Raw genomic sequence first — 21739 nt, 5'->3', positions numbered from 1 at the left:
CTCATCTCATCTCATCTTCAGCCTCTTATCCGGGGTCGGGTCGCGGGGGCAGCAGCTTTAGCAGGGGACCCCAAACTTCCCTTTCCCGGGCCACATTAACCAGCTCTAACTGGGGGATCCTGAGGCGTTCCCAGGCCAGTGTGGAGATATAATCTCTCCACCTGGTCCTGGGTCTTCCCCGAGGCCTCCTCCCAGCTGGACGTGCCTGGAACACCTCCGTAGGGAGGCGCCCAGGGTTCATCCTTACCAGATGATCCTGAACCACCTCAACTGGCTCCTTTCAACGCAAAGGAGCAGCGGCTCTACTCCGAGTTCCTCACGGATGCTGAACTTCTTCCCCTCGCTCTAAGGGAGACTCCAGCCCCCCTCCTGAGAAAACACATTTCGGCCGCTTGTATCCGCGACCTGGTTCTTTGGGTCATGACCCAGCTTTCATGACCACAGGTGGGGGTAGGAACCAAGATTGACCGGTAGTTTCAGAGCTTTGCCTTCCTCAGCTCTCTTTTCAACGGTGCAGTAGAGCGACTGCAGCCCCGCCCCCGCTGCTCCGATTCTCCGGCCAAACTCACGCTCCATCGTCCCCTCACTCATGAAGATGATCCCGAGGTACTTGAACTCCTTCACTTGGGGTAAGGACTCATTCCCGACCCGGAGTAAAATAAAGGTTTACATCATGTTAACTGTTGACTGATTCACTTATAAAGTTTGACTTTCTTGCAACATACAAAACTCTGATTTTTATGATTTTTCATGACAAACATTTCCATCATACACCATAACCCACTGTTATAGATCTGTTAATAGTAGGCATGAACTCTGGCTGAATAAAGTGACACAGATTCACAGGAGTTTGACAAACCTGAAGACGTCCATCGTCCCCACAGAGGATGCAAACACCAGGTCACCTGCAGCCAACATGAAACACAAAGAAATCAAATCATAACAATTAAGAGTTGAACCATGTTTCACACAATCAAGTGAGGTCCACGTTTTAAATGTGTGGATGGAAATCACAGCAGATGTTCATCAGATGGAGAAACTGGTGTTTTTTGTGTCATGCTGGGGAAACTGGGTCGACTCTGTGACGCCCCAGACTTTATTCAGGGGCCGTGGTCACACAGTAAAGAAAAGAGGGTTCCCTGGTTGTTTAGATTGTATATTTGAGTTTATTTTAGAGTTTGGGGCACTTTATAAATGGATGATGCATTTAATACGTGAAACTCATGTATGGAGTTGTTCGATGCTGAAAGACAATAATAAAAAACAACTTAAAACAGTGAAAGTGTCCAGTAATGTGATATTAAGAAGCTCGTGCACGTGACTGAATATAACATCCAAAGTGTTAAAGTGAGCAGTCTGAGCTCATGTGGGTGTTTTTAATGAACCTGTGAATGTTCTCATTTGTCCAGGTCGTCGTTATCCCCAAAGCAATTTCAGTCAAAAGCAACTGGACTTGGTTGTTTGTCCAGGAAGATGTTTCACCTCTCATCCAAGAGGCTTCATCAGCTCATGTACGCATCTGACCAGGCTGGGACTGGACCAGGACCAGGACCAGGCTAGGACTGGTCCAACTACCTGGTGTGGAGATCCAGGTATTTAACCTCTCACAAGGCCGATGATGTCACTGAAACCCTTTGTGCTCCACGTGCCAACGACCGTGCTGGATCTCCACACCAGTTAGTTGGACCAGTCCCAGCCTGGTCAGATGTGTACATGAACTGATGAAGCCTCTTGGATGAGAGGTGAAGCGTCTTCCTACACAAATAACCAAGTCCAGTTGCTTTTGACTGAAATTGCTTTGAGGTTTTCAATGAAGCACCACAGAACAAAGTGCATTCATGTGACTTTACTCTTTCATTCTTTTGAGGAACAGCGGAGCATCAAGTGCCGTGTGATTTAGACCCAAACCCCAGGCTTCCTTTAATCCACACCCAGAGAATATAACAGACAAAAAGGGGCAAACTGAGAGCAAACGCCAACACAAAGACAACTTTATTTTTCTCTAACACATAACTGCAGCACTGGAAGACTTTAAAGGCCTGAACCAGAGTGAAACACATTAAGTTCTTTGGTGTTTTCACACATTTGGACAAATGTTGAACTGAAACTCACCTGAAACTGACAGGAACAAACATTATGTCCGCAGTCTTCAGTCTGAGCACGTTTGTCCCTCAGGTGCATCTGATGCCAATCAGAGTGGCCTTCAGGGACTCCTTGGAAAACCCAACACTCACATCCAGAGAAACTGAATTAGTGGGCCACATAATGAGTTAATGTGAAGGAAATTCATATTTTGGCTGTGACCCAACATAAAGAAGTTATATACACAATGAAACAAACATGAAGTGTGACAGAGCTCAGAGTTTAGGGTGAGAATCATGGAGAAATAAAATAGGAACAAAGAAATAGCTGCAGAAATACAAAAAGATATAAAATAGAGACGAGACAGGGGGGTAAGGACAGAGGGGAGGGGGGTGATTTTTAATATAGAAAATGGAAAATATCTGAATTAATTATAGAGATAATGATGATGAAAACTTTTACAAAGCAATAGCAATAATACAAATGGGCCGAAACACCAATTTAAATTTAAAACTTTTATTTGTGAACCAATGAAATGGACTGAAATCCATCTGTGCCTTCTATCTTAAGGAATAATAACATGAACATATGGAAAAAAATAAACGGCAAAACGTGACAGCTGGTGCCAGAGCAGGCGTCACCGCGGACCCAGGCTTCGTCGGAGGGGACGGGGACGTCAACGAGAGCTTTTCCCCTTCAACGAAGCCGTCCGGTAAAGCGATGCACGCTGCTGGTTTAGGGTCTTTGAACACAACAATACAAAAATATGAGCTGGAAGCACAGGTTCAGTTTTTCCCCTGCTATGGCAAACGCAACACTATGGACACTCAAGTTAAACACAAAAGGCAGGCTTCAGTGTCTCGTTCCACGCGAGTGTTTTAGCTTTAAAACTCTGACTTTTAAAAAAATATCAACCTACACCAGCTGTCAGGTAGAGCCCCACGAATAACACCATAAACATTTGTCATATTGTTAATAAAAAACAAACAAAAACAACTTAAATGCTCACTCATTTCAAAAATGATGCACCCTGGAACATATTTTCCACTCCACAAAAGATGGAGTCAGTTTGTTATTTGAGCAAAAATACAATGTTGTCAGAGGAGAATTTGTAAGAAGATTTGAGGGGAAGAAATCGGCCTCCACTCCTTTTGATTCAAGAGGGGCGCACAAAACACAATATAAGGGTCCCTTCACATTAAAACGACTTTCTCTCTCAGTATTCACAAGACTCTCAGTCCCATGAATGCATTGCCGGTCGGCATCTCCTTAAAGTGAAGCTGAAACAGACGTTACACAAGGTGGAGTCCGGTCTGTCACCACCAAATACTTAGAACCAAATCATTCACAGGACCCTGTCAGGGAAGGACAATAATGTGACCTAGCTTATTCTGAAAACTCTCTATATACCACAGTACGTCTCAGTTCTGATATTCGCAGCATTACTTAGTTCACCGTCCTTTTTTATTCCAGACAAACGGAGAATGAGCCAAAGCATCGGAGCGAGGAGCGACGATCGTGTAGAACTAGCTTAAGAAATAACACTTTTCAACCTTGATCTCACCAAAGAGGCAAGGTTTACATACACCCTCTCTTAGAATCTTGATTCAGTCGTGCAGCCACAAAGATACTGACGTAGCCGGCCCAGGAGCACCACTCAGGGACGTAACAGCAACCATGTCCAATCATGACCGTAGGTAGGTAGGGAGGGAGGGAGGGAGGGGACGGTCAGTCACCACTGCTAACATTACTGAGGTAGACATTTGTCCTGGGTCAGGGACTGATGTTTTCATAAGCTCCCCAGACAGAGAGGTTCCAGGTCTCAGCTTCCACACACTCAAACGCAGATACACTCACATGGCTGGACAGACAGACAAACAGCTGGGACATCATGTCTCTGTTCCTCTGTCTGTCCACTTCAAACCCTGGCTACCTTTGTGAGCTGGCAGGCAGAGAAAACCATCTATGATGACTGGGAATGAAACACTAGGACGCAACTGGGAGACACACACACACACACACAAGGCTACACAACTACCTTTGTAACACTTTGAAGCTTGAGGGCGACCGCTCAGTGGCACGAGCTCATTACGTACTATCCTAACACTTTTCCCTTTGTAACCTTCGCTACGTCCATTCACTCGCTGCTATTCTTGATACTCGGCCTGAAATTGAACTTAAAATACTGCAGTGTCGTTTTTTACGTAAACCTTTAAATGTAACATTCAAATAACAGTTTGAATTACTTGATCGGAGTGAAGTGACTTCAGCTCAGCTCTCATTTGACTCACAGATGCTAGGAGTATTAGCATGACTAGCTTGTGATATGTTTCGACATGATGCAACATAAGCAGCGCTTGGGCGCAGAATGAAAAAGAGTGACCTACTTTATCCCCAAACTCCAGTATTATTTCTGTAGCTTAATTTGACTGACAGACAACTAAAAAGAAGGGAGTCATCAATAAAATGAGTCAAACAAAAGCAGAACTTAAAAACAAGGAGAGGACAGGTGATCTTTAACTGAAGACATGGAGTCATACTAAACCTTTGCATACGCGTCATCATGCAAAACAAAACAAAACAAAAACAACAACAAAAGTAGCTTTCTATGGCCATGTTTGCGAACAAAAAATAATAAATCCAATTGCTTCCATTTTGGTTTTACAGTTTCTCTTTCCCCCTGTGCTTAAGGATAACAGATGATCTCTGCAGTACGATGGTATTTGAGGGGGGTAGGGAGCTCCGTGCGAGGGAGATATCTGTATCAGGGTGGAGCTGTGGGGCAGGGCTTTGGCAAAGTTTCACAAGATCATTTCTCAAGATTGCCTGGGGGTGTTCAGGGGGGACTCGGTGGGACTACCAGGACGGCAGCATCTGTTGTCCATGAAAATTGAGCAGCCGCTGAGGGGAAAGTTCGGGAACAGGCACCCCTGAGGGAAAAAGGGGGCGTGAGGCCAAAAGTGCGGTTCTCACATGGACTCAAACTCGTCGATGCGCTGCTTTGTGTTGCCCTGTCGGATCTGGCGCAGCGTTTTGTATTTGTCTCGGCCCGCTTTCACGTTCTCCGCGTGTAGCACGTCGTTCTGTGTTTTCTTGGTTTCGTCTCTGGCGTCGGCCAACTCTGAGCTTAATGTCTGGGGGAGAAAAGAGAAGGAAGGGTCAGAAGGAGGAGGCGGAGGGAGGAAAGGGAGGAAAAAAAGAAGAAGCAAATAATAGAAACGGGAAGACAACAGAAATGAAGAGGCATAGACGTTGCAGAGGGAAAGAGAGAGAAAAAGAAACCAGTGCAGAAGAGCACAAATGGAAAAATACGCCTCAATCATTTTAAAAGTAAACAGGTAATTAACACAAAGCCATTTATCCACAGCCCCTGGTTATGTGTTTAATGTAAATAAATAAATCTGCAACCTTTCAACTTACTTTAAACCCTGAGCAGAGGTTGGCTGTTGAGATGCCAGTTATTTTAGTTTGGTGGTTTTGTTGTAAAGTAAGGTTAATAAAACCATTCGATTGCCGTTTGAATTCTTCTTGCCATAGCTTCAGTACAAGTCCTGGCTTAGGCAGAAGCCCGGCTTAGATCTACAGGCCGTGTAATATATTTAAAGCTCGCAAACATAAAGAGATGTGATGCTCTTTGATCTGACTGATCAATGAATTACCAGTAGATCTTCTTTAGAGCCAGGCTCCAGTCTAAGCCAACGCCTTTACTAAACGCAGGAGTTTAAAGAATGGACAGAGAAGAACGCCTTATCTTATATCTTACCCTCATTTGCCATTTCTTGGCTGGCGTTTCTTCTTTGCAACATAACTGCTGTTAGAAAATAATGTAATCTCATTGTTATTTGTGTGTTTGAGACGCAAATCTCTTTTGGTTCAATAAAACTGATGAACTGAATTTTTTGTGGTGGTTTTATTCTAAATGGCCGAGGTTGCTCTCTACATGTGGGTGTCATTCATTTGATGCTATTTTTATATGTGGGATTTAAATGAACTTTATATTCAGTGTGAAAGTTAATTTGACCTTAGGAAACAGCTCATATCATTCTGTCGATCACCTTTATTTTGATAAAGCAGTAAGTACACTTGCAGACCCTCAATAGGTCTGGACTGCTCGCTCTCACCTGCAGCTGTTTCTTGACTCTCTCGTTCTTCTGGGCTTCAGTGACGCGTGCCTCCTCACTGCGGAGGTCTAGCTGGCTGACGCCCTCATTAGAGAGCTCGGCGCTGGCTTCCGCGTGGTTCTCGTCCTGCTCATCGTGCTCACTCTCGGCATGGCCGCCCAGAGGTGCTGGCACCACAGTGATTGCCGTCTTCAGCTCCTCCTTGGTCTTCTCCAGGTCCTCCTGGGCTGACAGAGCCTGCAGGTGAGAGCACGGACAGAGAGAGAGGGGGAGAGAGAGAGAGAGTGTAAGACAGAGACATCTGGTTTCACACCTGGAAGGAAAGACATGGCTGAATGTCTGATATCTGAAGCCTGTTAGCTTATGTGGGATTCAGGGAGAGGTGTCATGTACCTTGTGCTGCCATTCTATGGCCTCATCGTCTTTCTTCCTCTTGGCTTCTTCCAGGAGAGCGATCTTGGCTGTGAATTCAGCTAGTTCAGCAGCCTGGGATAAAACAGAGACAAGGCTGTTACACATACTGAAAATATACATTAAACTCACCCTGAACATTCTGTCCCCCCTTCTAAAAACAAACAAAAAAAAGGGGGTAGGAACCGTACGGGCTTAAGAATGTGCTCATCCTATATAATCACACACCAGGGAAATGCGTGTGCAAAAACGTAAAAACATAAGCCAGCCTGTCATTGCTCACACCATCAATGAAAACACACACACACATATCCATACACACACAAACACGCACCAGTTGTTCCTGGGTCTTCTGCTGGTCTGCAGCCTGTTTCGCCAGCTCTGCTTTGGCCTCCTCAGCCATTTGCCTGTCTCTCTCCAGCCTTTCGGCCTCCTCCCTCGCTCTCTTTCTCTCCTGCTCCAGCTCCAGGGCCCGGCGAGTCTGTTCCTCGAGCTCTATGGAAGGGCAGACACATTTTTACTATAATGCCATCCTCAACACATTTCAAATTCAGTAGCATTTCTGCGGGAAGTGACATGATTAGACAGACACAAGGAGGGTAGAGGAAGGCAACAGCAAAGATGAGTGATCAGATGGATAAAAGAAAGACGGGTACCTTTCTGAGCTCTCATCGTCTGCTCTTCAATCTGTCTCAGCCTCTCCATGAGCTCGTCTTTCTCACGCTCTATTCTCTCCTTCTCCTTCTCGGCATATTCTCGCTTCTTCTTCTCATTCTCCAGCTGAGCCCTGAGATGGTTTGGGAACACGTTTCAGATTACTCAAAGACACAGCAAATCAAGCACTCTTATCCTGAACATCTTAACATGAATAAAAGCTGGAGGAGGATTAACTGAATAAAAGACTCAGGCACTCAAAGTTCTTAGAGCTTCTCCACTAGAGGGCAGACTTTTTCTACCTGCTCCTCCTCTTTATCAGCAGCTACTTTTTGATTTAGAGCAGACTTAAATATTCATGTGGAAGTGTTTGGACATACTGAGCTCTAAAAGATTTCAAATGTGACAGAGATGAATGTTATTTCAGCCCAGTGCACTTACGACAGGCATACATTTTGATATAATATTTGAATTTCTTTTCCAGATCGTTTTTTCTATGACCTAAGAGACAGAGGAACATGACAATATAGGTACACAGTATTCCTGTGCAGTACCTCTCCATCTGTTTGTGGTGCTTCTCCTCCCGGGCCTGAGCCTTCATCTGCTGCACCTCGATGGTGTCGGGCTTCCTCCTCCTCATGTACAACTCATGGTTACCCATACACAAAGCCAAGATACGCTTGTTGATGCGCAGTCGCGGGGCATAAAACACAAAGTCCTGCATGTATTAAGAAAGAGAGTGGAGAGAAAATATATATCCTTTAATGTAAAGCAGGACATGTTATGTGTATCAATCAGGCAGAAAGTCAAATCCATGTTTGATCAACGTGTCACTCACAGGTGCTTTCTTGTCAATAGGTTTGATGACAAACTTCTTGTCATTGAAAGAGATGTTTCGAATCTCACTCCAAGGGAAGCCAATCTTTGGTGTCAACCTGAGGAAAGAAAGGTCCAAAAAAGGTCAATCTACACTATTAACACTTCAGCTTGCATCCCACTTCTGTGATAATATACATAACAGGGTGTAACATAGTTTTATAACATTCAGCCAGCAGATGGTGCCTCGTATTAACGGACCACCTTACAGGAAATCACCAGACTGAATCCTCTTTCAGTTTCTAATCTCCGATTTGATTTTGTTTTCAGTGAAGTTGCTAAGAATATTGACAGGAAAGAGAAGTAGGTGGATGAAACTCATCTCTTTCTGCCAAGAATTAAAAGGAGGGCGAGTGTTCTCTAATCAAAAAGGAAGAAATAGAAATAAAGGATGTTGCTGTCTAAGGAGAGAGTAAGAAACTATCCCTTATTTCCTTCCTTGAACAAGACAAGAAGGATGACAGTTGTGATGACCTCAGATAACAGACAGGAAAGGGAAGTGAGTGAGAGGAAATGCTACAGGAGTTGTTGTTAAATCTTCTCTTCCACAAAGTGTAAAAATCTCTGACCGGAGAGGACAGGAAAGTCTCTCCTACAGTGGACATACACACGTCTTCCTTTCTCCACCTCTCCCCTCAGTTTTCACTTCTAAAAATATCTTTTTTCCTCTAAACTTGGTGAACATCGAAAAATAGAGATAGTCTGGCTGATTTATGATTAATGTCGAACCCTGCTTTACAAAATCATTATCCTAATCATCCTGTGGTGGAGTTGGGTGATACAGCAGGTATAACAAATCCCTTAAAATGAAATGAGTTGACACACGCTGTGGCAGGTTGCGTCATAGGCGTCGTGTCTGCTGCTGTTTAGTAATCGACAGCATACCACAGCTCTGATACCCGGGGATGTGATGGGATTCATACCAAAACACAAGATGCATTTTGTGGGAAAAAATGCTAATGGCATCTGAAACATGAGGTCTTAACATGTCTCAGCCCTGATAGCAACCCGTGTCTCTTACTTGTCTTCGTGTTCGTAGATGTTGAGGCCAAGGGCGTCCACGCCCAGCCACAGCTGTGTGCCCTTCTTGTTTTTGATCTCAAAGTAATTGACTCCATACATCTCTAGGTCCTGGGCGATTTTAAGATATTCCATCATGGAGTCCTCTCTACAGAGGAGGAAAAGAAGAAGGAGTTGAAAGATTATATATCGGGTTTCATCAGAAAGTGTTCACTTTAATATCAGTAAGACAGAAATTATATAATCAAGTCAAACATGACACAACGAACCCAAACACATGTAGTCACATACAAATTTTCATTGTCTCACTCCGGGGTTTTCAAGTGATAAGGAACATTTGAAACATACCTGAGCATTCCTCTGTGTTCTTCGTGCCAAGTCTGTATCCTGTCCTCCCACTGCTCCTTGGTCAGCTTGTGCTGCTCCAGGACTCTGTGTACACAAACACAATGACTTCATCTGCGCTGAATCGTTTCCTCGAGAGGAAATCATTGAAAATTCCAACCCGGCAACGACACATTCCAGGTTTCAAGGTTTGGCTGACAGCAGAGCAGTGTGTGTGTGTGTGTGTGTGTGTGTGTGTGTGTGTGTGTGTGTGTGTACCTTTGAGGCAGCAGTCTGTCATGGGTGAGGTACCCGGGCTTGTGGACATCTTTGTTGTAATCTCCATACTTGGCCTGGACAGAGTATGACGCGAGAAGCACCGCTGTCTCTGGGGGACAGTAGTTCTCATCATTCAGGATGGCCTCCTTCACCTGGCAGAACATTTGATGTATTCAACACTTTTTCCTCCAATTCAGTTAAAATGTGCACTGCATTTGGATGGAAACTTGACAAGTGAGTGGCTCGTTACCTGCAGGAAGAAGAGTCTCTGGGTGATCTCCTGGATTAGTTCCTCGGACACATCCTCAGGGAAGAACTTTGCTCTGAACTTAAACTGCAGAGGGTTCTCCTTCTTCACATCCTGCTGGGTCACCTGGGCGACAGAGGCGACAGAGACGACATCATCATCCAACCATTGTTTAATCAGCAGATTATAAACTGTGTGTCACAAGTGCCTCTCACAACCAAGCTTGTGACTTTGGTATTGTGCTGATTTGAATCATCCTTTAATCCGTATCGGAGCACATTAAGGGAATGGACTGTGCTAAACAAGAATGTTCATCCGATAACACTTCTGTAAATTGGTCACTGTCAGATCTTTTGGTATCTAGGGGACATGTGCTACTGGGCTGTGTGTTGACGGTTGTTTCTCACACACATACAAAGTAGTTTTCTGTAGGAGCCCAGCTTGTGGGAAGAAATCCTGTCACAGATCCTGCTGAAAGCCCAGCGTTTGTCTACAGTGACTGGAGGGCCTCAACAAACACTGGTTTCGTTGCCATTCAATTTAAGAGGAATTCATCACATTTTCCTGTACCCCCTGCCTGTCTCTCTGTCTCTCTCTCTCTGTAACACACACTTGTAGAGTGTGAGGGGGCTTTTCTGTCAGGCATACTCAAATACACAGACACACTGTCATAGCAGGGGTGTTAGGCCGGAGGGCGTGTTGGCCTGAGCGAGAGAGGAAGCCTGTTGAAAGAGCACATCTGAGGCTCCAGACGACAGCAGAGCTTCTGGGCAAATACCAGATAAATGACAGACACCGACCGGACGAAAGACAAACAGATAAAAGGCCCTGACAACGAATAAAAAAGGCAGAGAGACAATCAAAGGAAGAAGACAGTAAAAGTGTAGTGTGTAGATTAAAAAAAGTGTTTTGGAGGATATGACTAAGGATAACATTAGAGTTAAAGACAGACCTTCTTATTAAGTTTGAGCCAAGTGCTGTAGCCTTTACTGTCCACATACTGTAGGCCAAAAAACCAGACCTCCCGCAGTCCCACCGTCTTCACCACCTGCCAATAAAAACAACAGGAAATCTGAATTCTTACAGGTGCTCCAAACATTATTGAACCACCAGGACGCCTATATACATAAGTTTAGCTTTTTGGAAAGCAGTAACCAGTCCACATTTGTGGTCATGCCATTCATGCTCACCTGGTCAAAGAGCTGTTTTCCTGTGGTATTCGGTTGGATGGCAAACTCCAGCTCTGCATCCATGGTGGTCACACGGACGTTGATCTAGAAAACACACAACAAAAAGTTGATTATATTACACAGGCAAAGATTTTTCATGGAGACTTCAGATGCAGCACCGAAATGGCTTTACAGCACGTCGTTTAAACTAGTGAGTGGAATGGCCAAATAAGCCAGGAACATTTACTGCCACACTACAGTGATATGAAGCCGACCTCAGCCTTGAGCTCATTACTATTAGTGCCTTTCTGCTAATCTTAACTAAACACCTACTAATCTCCATCATGAATCAGGCAACATTACTGGTGGTAAACAGAGTCATACTCTTTTTAGCTTTGCTTGGAGGTGCAGCTAAGTTTTTCAAACATAATTCCTTGTGGGTAACATGTAAATAGTTAAATATAATATATAATGTAGGATGTGACGTGTATGTATCACAATGCAGAAGTGCTGCCGTCTAACTTTCTCAGTCAAGTAATGATCTTCCAAGAAATTAGACTTGTTCGCCCAGTATGCCTCAATTTCCCTCAATCCTAACCCAAGTTTTGTAGAGGGTCTGTGTAAACTTTCCTCTTTCTTCCTCCCTCTTTCCATCCTACACTGCCAAGGTGAGCAAGCCCCACCATTCAAAGCAAACCCACCACTCAAGCACCTCTGGGGTGGGGATAAACTCAGTCATTGGCTCCCAGTAAACGGCACTGGCAGTAGGCCCGTAGCAGCGGATGGCACAGAACAGAGCAGGGCTGACCTCCGAGGCATCTCGCATCCTTCCTTCCACACCCACTGAGCTGTGTGTTGCCTCAGTGGTGGTTAACGGCGCAAGAAGAGAGACAGAGGGGAGCACGTGGTACAGAGGAAGGCGAGGCAGAGTGCAAAAGCAAAAACTTTAGCAAGAGTGCAAAAAAAAAAGCGAGGGAGATAGAGCGCAACAGGAAGCAAGAGAGATGATCTGGGGTGTGCTCCCTTTGAGATTGAGTTACAGCGAGGTCAGATGAGCCAACCATACAGAAAAGGAGAGAAAGAAGAAACTTTTCCTCTTAGCAATTATTCACAAAACCTCAGGAAAGCTAACTTTGCATTTCTCTCCTCACAATATTTCTACACTGTCTCTCCTGCTCTCATCCCTGTCTCTTTCTCTCCATAACCCTGTTATGAATAATCCATGAAACTTGTGTCTATACAGCACATAGCCACACCGTGCCACATGGAGCTCAGACCACAATGTATCTGCCTGTCTCCCTCTCATTAATTACCCATGAAAGTTTCACTTTCTCCACCCTATAGACTTGTAACATACATAGTCCTGTGTAGCCTAAACCAGTACTGTTATGTGCGAAAGTTCATTTATTTTTAACACCGTTTTAAAGCACAAAACTGTATCCCACATGTTCATAATCAAACCTGCTTGAGAGCAAGCTTCATTTTGGTTGGAAAATGTGGGCAGCTTACTCGGAAAAGATTAAGTCTTAAGTGACTAAATGACTGTATTCTGCTTTCAGTCAGGGTCAGTTTTCAAGTGATGTAGTTGCCGTATTCTGTTCTCTTTGAAACCAACTCTCTTTGGCACGCCCGTTGCCAGTGTGTCTTTATTTTTAGTCCACGTCAAGAGCAACGCTTCATCCAAGTCTGGGAAATCAACTCGTGTTGCAATGTCAATGCCAGTTATCTACAGGGCAAGAAAAATAAATGGATTCACAGAAGAGTGGCTTTTTCTGGCAATTAAGATGAAATTAGAGTGCGTTGGACAGGAAACACATGCACACATATTTAGTTGAAACTTTTTGTGACTCATTTTTTCCGGATAATTACTGCATCTACACAATTCTGCCTGCTCTGCAAATAAAGGATTAGCATCTATTTCACTGTAAATAATCATTTTAAAATGATGCAACACATCCTATACAAGGTATATCCAACGCACGCAGTTGTGCGAAACTGTCTGCGTGAAACTAGTTTTTCAGAGACATTATTTTATGTGTTATTTTGTTTCTCAAATTCTGACTTTTAATGTGTTGAGTGCATAATAGAGAAAGTATGGCATTATTTTTTAGAGTTCTTATGTTACTGACTTTTAAAAGAAAACTTCTACTGCTAGTTTATTTGTTTTGCACAATACTGAGATGCTTTACGAAGTCTATCGCTCTGGTTACACCAATAACACCAGCGGCTGCTTATTACAACACATCCCTGTCAGCATCATTTCAACGAGGATTTTAAGGATACGGTTACATGATAGAACATGAACTCCAGCTCACTGGGATAACCAGTTCTTGACTCTGTTCATTTTCTCACACGCAGATTCATTAAACAGACAGATTATGAATTTATATTCATCCAATTATAAATCATCAAACAGAACAAGCAAATGTGAAAAAGGAAGCCAACAATTATGCTTTTCAATGAATCAGAAGATATTATAAAGCAACAAGGTCACCGTGGCCCATTTGTGCTACTGCAGCTGGCCTTCAGGAACAGTGCACATAACACAACTTTAAATTAAGAGGAACTATGACCCAAAAGCCCCTACAGTAGCAGAGGAGTTCACACCTCCACCCATTCTCATTTCACGCCTTACGTCCTACATGATATAATTAAGCTTTGGCAATTAAAACATTTTACAAAAAGGTGTTTCACATACTTCTTGGTTTACTGTTCAAGCTACTACCTGCCTGGTCCTTTGCTCCTTTGGAAAAAAAAAACCAACAACCTCTGATGAGTCATTGACTTAGGCCTAATGTGTATGAGATGGGAGACCCGCTGCACTTCTTCTTAAAGTTAAGTGTCTGAGTTACAGTTGTCCCGTGGTGCGATAAGAGCATTTAACGTCTAGTCATCAAGCCATTGTCCGATCAAGGAGAATCTCCATCACTTGAGATCAGGATGGGAAGATTTCATCAGAACTAATCCATGGTTTTGTCCTCACTCAGTGACAGAGCTTAACTTTAGGAAACAGACTTGAACTCAATCCAGGTTCTAGGGTTTTTTTTTTTTGCAACAACTTCCATTACACTTAATGAAGCCAAAAACAGCAAAGCTTTCAACTGCTATGGCAACATCTCAGACAACTCCTACAAGTGCACAAAACTAGACATGTCCATGGTTTACTGACAGATGAATGAAGACTAGTTTCAACACTAGCTGCTGCCTCATTGACTTTCTGAGATAGGAGTAGTTGTGGAGAATGTTGTGCTGAGCTGGAGGTTTCCAAGCGACTGGCCTTGAATGTCCCTTCCCATGCATTTATGTGGGGCCCGCCTGCCATCAGCAATCAGCTGTGAAAGAGCCAACCTTTACACTGTGTGTGTGTGTGTGTGTGTGTGTGTGTGTGTGTGTGTGTGTGTGTCTCTCTCTCTGCCAAAACATAGCCAACCCCACAGAGCGGAGAGAGGCAGAATCCTGTACGGACCAGACGGTCAGTTAATCCTATCTCTCCTGCAGAGAGAGGGGGAGGAGAAGAGGGACAACAACAACATGCCGAGGCACTGACACAGCTAATCACACAGTCGACAACTGCAAAGTCTCGGAGGAGCGACTTTTGTAAGCCTGTCCTTGTATGATACTGTCTGTGGTGATACCAGACACACTAACTAGGCAACATGACAGTTCTCAAAATAACCAAACTACTCTCTTTAAAAATAGAGCAAGATCTGTGAGAGGAAGCTTTAGGCGAGCAGTGAACTCTAAACAAAGACACATTTAACAAGTTAACAGATTTACCCATTTTTTGCTGGTAAAAGCACCACCTGTAAATGAAACTTCGTAAAAGCAAGTGGTGCTTTTAATCACACCTTGTGTCTCCTCACTTCCCTTAATTGCGTCTCTTTCCTGCGTCATAGCTCCTCTCAGCGAGGACGTGCAAGAGAGAGAGATGCCAGGAAGAGATGTGAGGACGGAGAAGCTGAAAGCTGCCAAATGAGAAATCTTTGGTTTCATAGTGTCGGTCTTAGGTGCTATCAAAATGTGTGCCACATCTGGAGGTGCAGCATTTACACCTCGCGCCACTTGATAGAAGATTTCCACGTCATGTACACCCGTGTTTCCTCGCTCTAAGCTCTTCCAGAAGCCTCCTCTCTCCCGGAGCCGCATTTAAGGGCTTGGAAGATCTTCCATGATGGCGGAGGGAGGACGATTGAGAGGACGTGAGGAAGCATAAGTTAGCATAATGAAAAGCACCCGAGATCATCCGCCTGATGTGGCTGCCTCACGTTCCAGTTGCTGCGTTGGTCTGAAACGTCTATGTTGTGGTTCTATTGTCTACTGGAAGAAAATCATCTACCAGAAGCCTGTTCATCAGCATTTCCAATACGTTTTCAGTTTCTTTGCTGACATTTTTCATGTTTGCAGCCCATTTCTATGTGACAACAGATGCTTTATGGATGCACTCCACTCAGTGCAGTACTACCCCACAGCACTCTGTTTCCTGAATAGTGTATATTAGCAGCAGGAAACACATCTGTGCCACTAACCCCCCCCCCTCCTCTCTCTCAACGCTTACCTAAAACGAAGAGATAAATGTGTTGATACAAAGTCAGTGACAAACGAAATGCATCATAAGATATCTGTCTGTATTTTATTTTATCTATATGACAACGTTTAAGGATGGGACTATTTGACGCTGTAATTTATTCTAACCTCCTTCATGTGTCACTAAACAGTCCTCGTCGAGTGTTGTTCAAGATTGCAATAAAGCTTTCAGGATGTTTCCAAATCCCCCTCTCCATTACAACTGTGGAGACGAGTTCTCACTCAGACGTGCCCCTTGTTAAATGTGCAGCTGTTAAATAACTGTAAGCTGTTTAGAGGAGCTTTGCAGAGAGAGGCCTTAAGAGACACACACACACACACACAAACTACAATCAGTAGAGTTGCTAATCTGGCCTGCTGGGCTCTGAGCAGCTGTCTGTCCCTCTGATTAACCCCCTGCAGGGTGAGGCGAGTTTAGGAGGGGAGGAGGAAAGCAAGGAGGAGTGAGAGCGTACGAGGAATCGCTGCTACCTACAAAACACAAACATTCATCCTTTTGGGGGAAGGGAAGGCGACTGCTGTGTGTGAAGCACCCTTTTCACAAGAGGACAAAAAAAAAATCTATTTATTCATGCCCAGTTAACCGAAAACATTACTTACTCTACCTGATACCTAACTTTGGTACTGTGAATGGAGCGAAGAGTCCAGCATCACTGTTGCAACTCCTCTCTTCCAATGACACTCACTGTTTTTCCTACAGAGCACATCTTGAGAACAACAGATTCACATCTCCTTTTCTTCACTCTCTCTCTATTTCCTATTATTCCCAAATGTTATGTTCACCCATCTGACTGGCCTCTGCCCTGGTGGTCCCTCGGTCATCTTGTGATAATCCTCTTTCTTCACCTTACTTCCACAGAGACAGGATGTTGACAGAGACTTGGCCCCTGATGTACACAGCGGGCCTCTTCTTCAGCAAACGGGATAACAGCCGCAAGCTAGGAAACAAACGAGGGCCCTCTTGCTGTTGGATGCCATCACCTCATACTGCCTCGCAGCCCGCAGGCAACATGAGAAACAGCACATTACTCTGGATTAAGAAAACTTTATAAAAGAACAATGTGTTTCTTGTGTTTCGTTACTGCAAAATCACTACAGAAAAACAAATTCAGTACGCTCCCTGCTAGCTCAACAAACTTATCTTCCCCAACCTTTCAATTGTTTTTATTCTTTGGTTACAGATTAATGCTGACTGAGGAATACGAGACCTCTTCGAAAAGTTTTGGTGTCTGGCACCAAACCCCGAGGAGGTCATGTCGTTCTTCCTCTGTTTACTGTGTCAGTGCGCCTCTGCGACAAGCTGTGCTTTCTCTGTCAGTTACTGTCTGTGACCGGGATGTCGCTTTGAGCCGAGGGGCCAGCAGTCCGCTGTCGTAGGAGCCGTTTTGGGATAGCGCCCTGGTGACTCAGGGGACAAGAGGGGGAAGTGGAGGATGACATCAGTGCCTGGTTGTTCCTCCTCTGTAGCTTCCCAAACCCGCCCCCATCCACCCACCCACACAAACACCCACCACTTCAAGAGCGAGTCAGGAGATGTGATTCAGTTCAAAGCCTGAAGCCTGTTGTTCCGAGTTCCTAGGAAAGTTTCTGATGTAGGTTTTATCAACTTGACCTTGAAATCTTTTCATTAAATAAATTGTGAATTAAAACATAACTTCAGCTGTTTGTCGACTAAAAAAAAGCCCAAAGCTCAAAAAACGAATTATGCAACATGCACTATCCCCACCCAGACTGATGAGATGTACTAAGTCTGTCCATGATGAAAAAGCAGCATGACATTGACAACAGTGGGACATCCATGACGGGACTGCATCAAATTGCTTTTGTTTTGGTGTTGTTAACATCCCAGGACTCTGGCATTCTCTCCACCCTTTAAGCAACAATGGCAGCAGTGTTGCAGTGGCAAGGCCTGTGGGTTTGGCAGTTCATTTCACACTCTGGCTGTTGTCTCCTTGGACGAGGAGTATGAAGAGTGGGAGACGCCATGGGGATGAAACTGCCACTTCCCAGAATGCATTCATGTAGCTTTCGGGAGCTCATGTCGACTATTATGACAACTGGAGAGATTTAGTTTATGTAAGCAGGCTAGGCAGGAACAAACAAGCAACTTTACTGTTTCGGATTCATATCATATATCCTGACCCTGTCCATATCTTTTTCATTTTTTTAATCAAACAATCTAAAATGATTAGCAGCTGCTTCTCTAAATGCTGCCTTTCTGTATATCGCTGATCTGTTGAACACAGTATGATAAAAGACTGCTGACATTCGTACGCCAACTCTCATGTAACTCCTTTCAGCCTCTTACCGGTTTCGGCATCTTTGCTTCCTCTCCTCCTTACGCCTGAGAGCTGAGAGGATAAATCCTTCACAGGACGGCAACGACACCCGTATCACAGGACCTGAAAGCAAAAGAGACCATTTTTCATGGGTTAAACAATATGAGCCGCTGCCTATGAACAACATTATTAACTTGAGTTTTTTGTATTCTCTCTTTAACTAAATGATTTGGCAGGAGACAACATGTTATATTGCAAAGATTCATCTTTTAAAGTGCTAAATAAGCCCCATTTGTTAATGACTACCATACAGAAATTATAGTAGTAGTAGTTCTACATCCAATTTCAACATGCACAATCACGTTGCTGCACATGTGGAAACTATTGTAAGTTTGCGTGGGGCAAAACTACTTAAAACATAATTACAGTGGAAGAGAAAACGGAAAGACAGTAAAGGCATCACGTGAGGACTCGTGGGCATTGCAACAACATCAGTTATGCTTAAAAATATATATTAAAAATAGGGATCAACCGATGCCGATACAGACTTTTTTTCCATAAGCCTTAGCCGATGAACGATAACAACAGCCACTTATCTTGAGCCGATATTTGGAGTTGATTCTACTTTTGCTCCCTCCCATCAGTGCCTTTACATGCAGTTTCAAAAACCTGATTATAATCGGGTTAAGGGCATACCCAGGTTTCTCAAACGCCATATAAACACCGTACCCCGGTTAACAGACATAGAAATCTCCTTCAGTTCCCCGAAATTTTGCGCATGTAAACAGCATTCTCGGGTTATTATCAGGTTTCTCGTCTGCGCATGCTCCACACACCGCGGGGGTGGCTTTTGACCCAGAAATAGAATAAACCAGGAAGCAACGGCGCCGAAAACATGAAAAAAAACAACAACAACAGAGTGTTACATTTAAACCGGGGAAAGACTTCACAACAGCAAGTAGCATCACTAACAATAAGACCTTTTTTGGTCGTAATTCTGTCCAAAAGTCGTTGGTTTGGGATTTTGACAAAGGTGAACCAGAAAAAAAGCTGCATTCAGATCATCTGTATGTTGGCAGAACTCTACCTACTACACTGGAAGTTGAGTTACTCGTCATTTTCCCATTCAACCAAAATATGGTCAGGCCAATCAGAACCGCCGGGCGGGGTTTTATCAATGTGACGTTGTGGAGAAACGACTGCGGTGGCTCGCATCGAGGAAGCAGGCGTCAACATAGATGCTGCTATTTCATCCGTGTCGTCCAAACTAGAGAATATTTCTTCACCAGAGAACGGCTCTGAAGGCTTTCGTTGGTGGAAACGATGTCCGCTGTTCTGTTCTGGCATTTCCCTGCATCGCGGGTTGGTTTCGATGTGAGTGGTTGAAGTAACACGTCAATAAAGATGACGGACAAGTGGTTTATCCAATCATATGCAGAGCCCAAACTCCTGAAATCGCTTTACCATGGAGCGATCCCAGATGTAAGAGTGAAGCAAGGCGGAACCCGCATCGGCCGGTGCGATACACGTAAAAAACGCAAATATCGGCCAGCCGATGTATCGGTCTATCACCAAGTAAAAATAAAAGATCGGTCTGACTACACATATTGGAGCTATTTCAGCCTGCATGCTATACATGTCAGAGTCGAGGTATACTCTAGTTGAAACACAAGCCTGCATGTTAGGTAATGACCTGGGTTGAACTGCCATATGATACTGAAACGATCCCGGGAAAACAAGAGTTTTTGTTATGTGAGCATGTCACATCAGTCAGATTTGGATGCTCCAGTTTATCTGATGGTATTGTGCTGAGTCATGGATAACGTGTCACGATTTGAAAGCCTACAAAGTGGTCTTTTAGCAAATGACAGAGCAAAAACACACTTGAACAGCATCATGTTTTTAAATATTGTGTCTTGCTAGGGGACACATTGCATAGGGGATGCTTTCTGTCACTGGGGCAAACTAACTGCTACTTTATTTTGAAATGAATGCCCAGGAAATCCTCTGATAAAGCTCAAAATACAAACAATACCATCAAACGGACCCTAACCTAACCTATATTGACACCTGAAGAGAATGATAGGCATCACTAGTGAGTATAATAAAGCAGAACAGTGAGACAAATACTAAGGTTGTGTGTTAAGAAGCAGACTGAATACTTGCGGGCCACTCCGGATGACGACATGCCCACTTGTAGCGCCTGAGCAATTAGCTCGCGCATTTAACGTTACCCGCCGACAGTTGTCTTCCGTGAAAATTTGACCACAAAATTGTGTAAAACAGTGACACTTTTGGCAAAACGTTAAGACACGACGAATGAAAACTAAAAATACATACGTTTGGCGTGTCAGAAAGCCTTTTTCTTCAGAGTTGTACTCGGTGTAACACTAATGTTAGCCGTTAAACAACCGTTAGTCCCCAAAAAATGTGCCCGTTGAAAACCTGACAACGTAAAGCAAGCTACGGTGCGTTTACGGTCAGTTCGAAGGCGTCGTCTTTTTCGAACACGAGGATGTATCCGCTATTGCATCAAACTTGAAGCTCATCTTTTTTTTTTAGGGAGAGGCAACTCACCGGGGGGACGAAAGTACGTCTTTGAATGGACAGGAAAAGCCCGGTATCGTTATTTCCACGTTGAGGAATCCGTTCTGGTGGTCGCTCCTTATCTTTCACCGCTTTTGACGAAACAAATTCCCGCAGACATAGAAAAACCGTTGAAGTCTGAACCATAAGGCGATTTGGGGTGCTAGTGTCGAGCTAGCCGGAATAAGACGCTACCACTCCCGGTCTCAACTTTCAAAATAAAAGCCTCTACGATGCACAACTAAGACCTCTGAGATATGGGTGCAAGGATGAGTGTGCTGCAAGATGGAAAAGCATAGATTAGGGCAAAAAGACATTGAATTACGAAACTTAATAGCACACAAAGGATTATTGCGCAAGATGGGCAACCAATTGGATTCAATAATCAAAACTACAGTCGACATATGGAACAAGGTGGTTGAAAGATGCAAAGATTTTGAGTTGGTTCACATTTATTTAGAGGTTCGTACAGGTACGAATGATTAAGGGTTTAAGCAATGGATGAAAAAAAGGCATTACAGCGATATGTGCAATGGTCGAACGAGGGATGCTGCAGAGTTTTGAAAAGTTAAAGGATAAATTTGGACGAGATGAACCTGAACAATATCGATACCGACAAATAAGGGACTATAATGAGAAGGAGACAAAAGCTGACACTGATAATGACGTTATTGATGTGTTTTTTAAAGCACATTAAGGGAAAAAAAGTCTCTTTATATCAAAGAAAATGGGGGAAAGAGTTGGAGGAACATATAACTGAGGAGGAATGGTTTGATATTTGTAAAACACGGTGCACGGCCACCAGTGCCAGGACCTGAGATAATTCAGTTGGAAAAATATAGTCAGATTTTTTATAACTCCAAACATTGGGAAGGAAACTGTAAACAGCAACCATGCTGGAGACTGTGTGGACACATGGATGTGCACATTTTCTGTTCTTGTCTAAAGATAAGAGGATATTGGCAGGGTTTAAGAAAAATAATATGATAGAAATACCCAATAAGGAACTTTATTTGGGTCATTTGACAAGATATATAAAAAAAAGAGGACGAGTGTCTTGTTAAAGTTCTGCTATCTTCAAGTGAGAAAGCAATAACAAGGTAATGG

General features: G+C 43.8%; 1 protein-coding gene across 2 annotated transcripts; it reads right to left on the bottom strand.

Moving 5' to 3' along the window:
* Positions 1-2582: 2582 nt before the first annotated feature.
* On the bottom strand, positions 2583-20791 carry LOC310964669 (radixin-like). 2 transcript variants are annotated; one of them, XM_083937879.1, is made up of 15 exons: positions 20624-20791; positions 18076-18169; positions 11205-11288; positions 10967-11062; positions 10018-10140; positions 9768-9919; positions 9513-9596; positions 9166-9312; positions 8107-8203; positions 7823-7986; positions 7271-7401; positions 6949-7109; positions 6597-6689; positions 6204-6440; positions 2583-5216 (listed from the first exon to the last, which is right to left on the bottom strand). In XM_083937879.1, the coding sequence occupies exons 2-15, from the start codon at positions 18085-18087 to the stop codon at positions 5052-5054; spliced, it is 1746 nt and encodes a 581-aa protein (XP_083794005.1). In that variant the 5' UTR covers positions 18088-18169; positions 20624-20791; the 3' UTR covers positions 2583-5051. The 2 variants fall into 2 exon arrangements, with proteins under 2 accessions (XP_083794005.1, XP_083794006.1); XM_083937880.1 differs by lacking the exon at positions 20624-20791 and adding an exon at positions 20387-20476.
* Between the last annotated feature and the right edge of the window lie 948 nt (positions 20792-21739).

Source organism: Echiichthys vipera, assembly GCF_963691815.1.
Source record: "Echiichthys vipera genome assembly, chromosome: 23".
NCBI classification, from domain to species: Eukaryota; Metazoa; Chordata; class Actinopteri; order Perciformes; family Trachinidae; genus Echiichthys; species Echiichthys vipera.
Note: the sequence above shows the minus strand (reverse complement) of the source record. Positions and strands in the feature narration are given on the sequence as shown.

Excerpts from the sequence above, each read along its gene's own strand:
- LOC310964669 (XM_083937879.1), bottom strand. Across the intron at positions 11,063-11,204 it reads GAAAACAGCTCTTTGACCAG|GTGGTGAAGACGGTGGGACT; the intron begins GTGAGCATGAAT and ends TTTTATTGGCAG. Across the intron at positions 8,204-9,165 it reads ATCTACGAACACGAAGACAA|GTTGACACCAAAGATTGGCT; the intron begins GTAAGAGACACG and ends TTCTTTCCTCAG.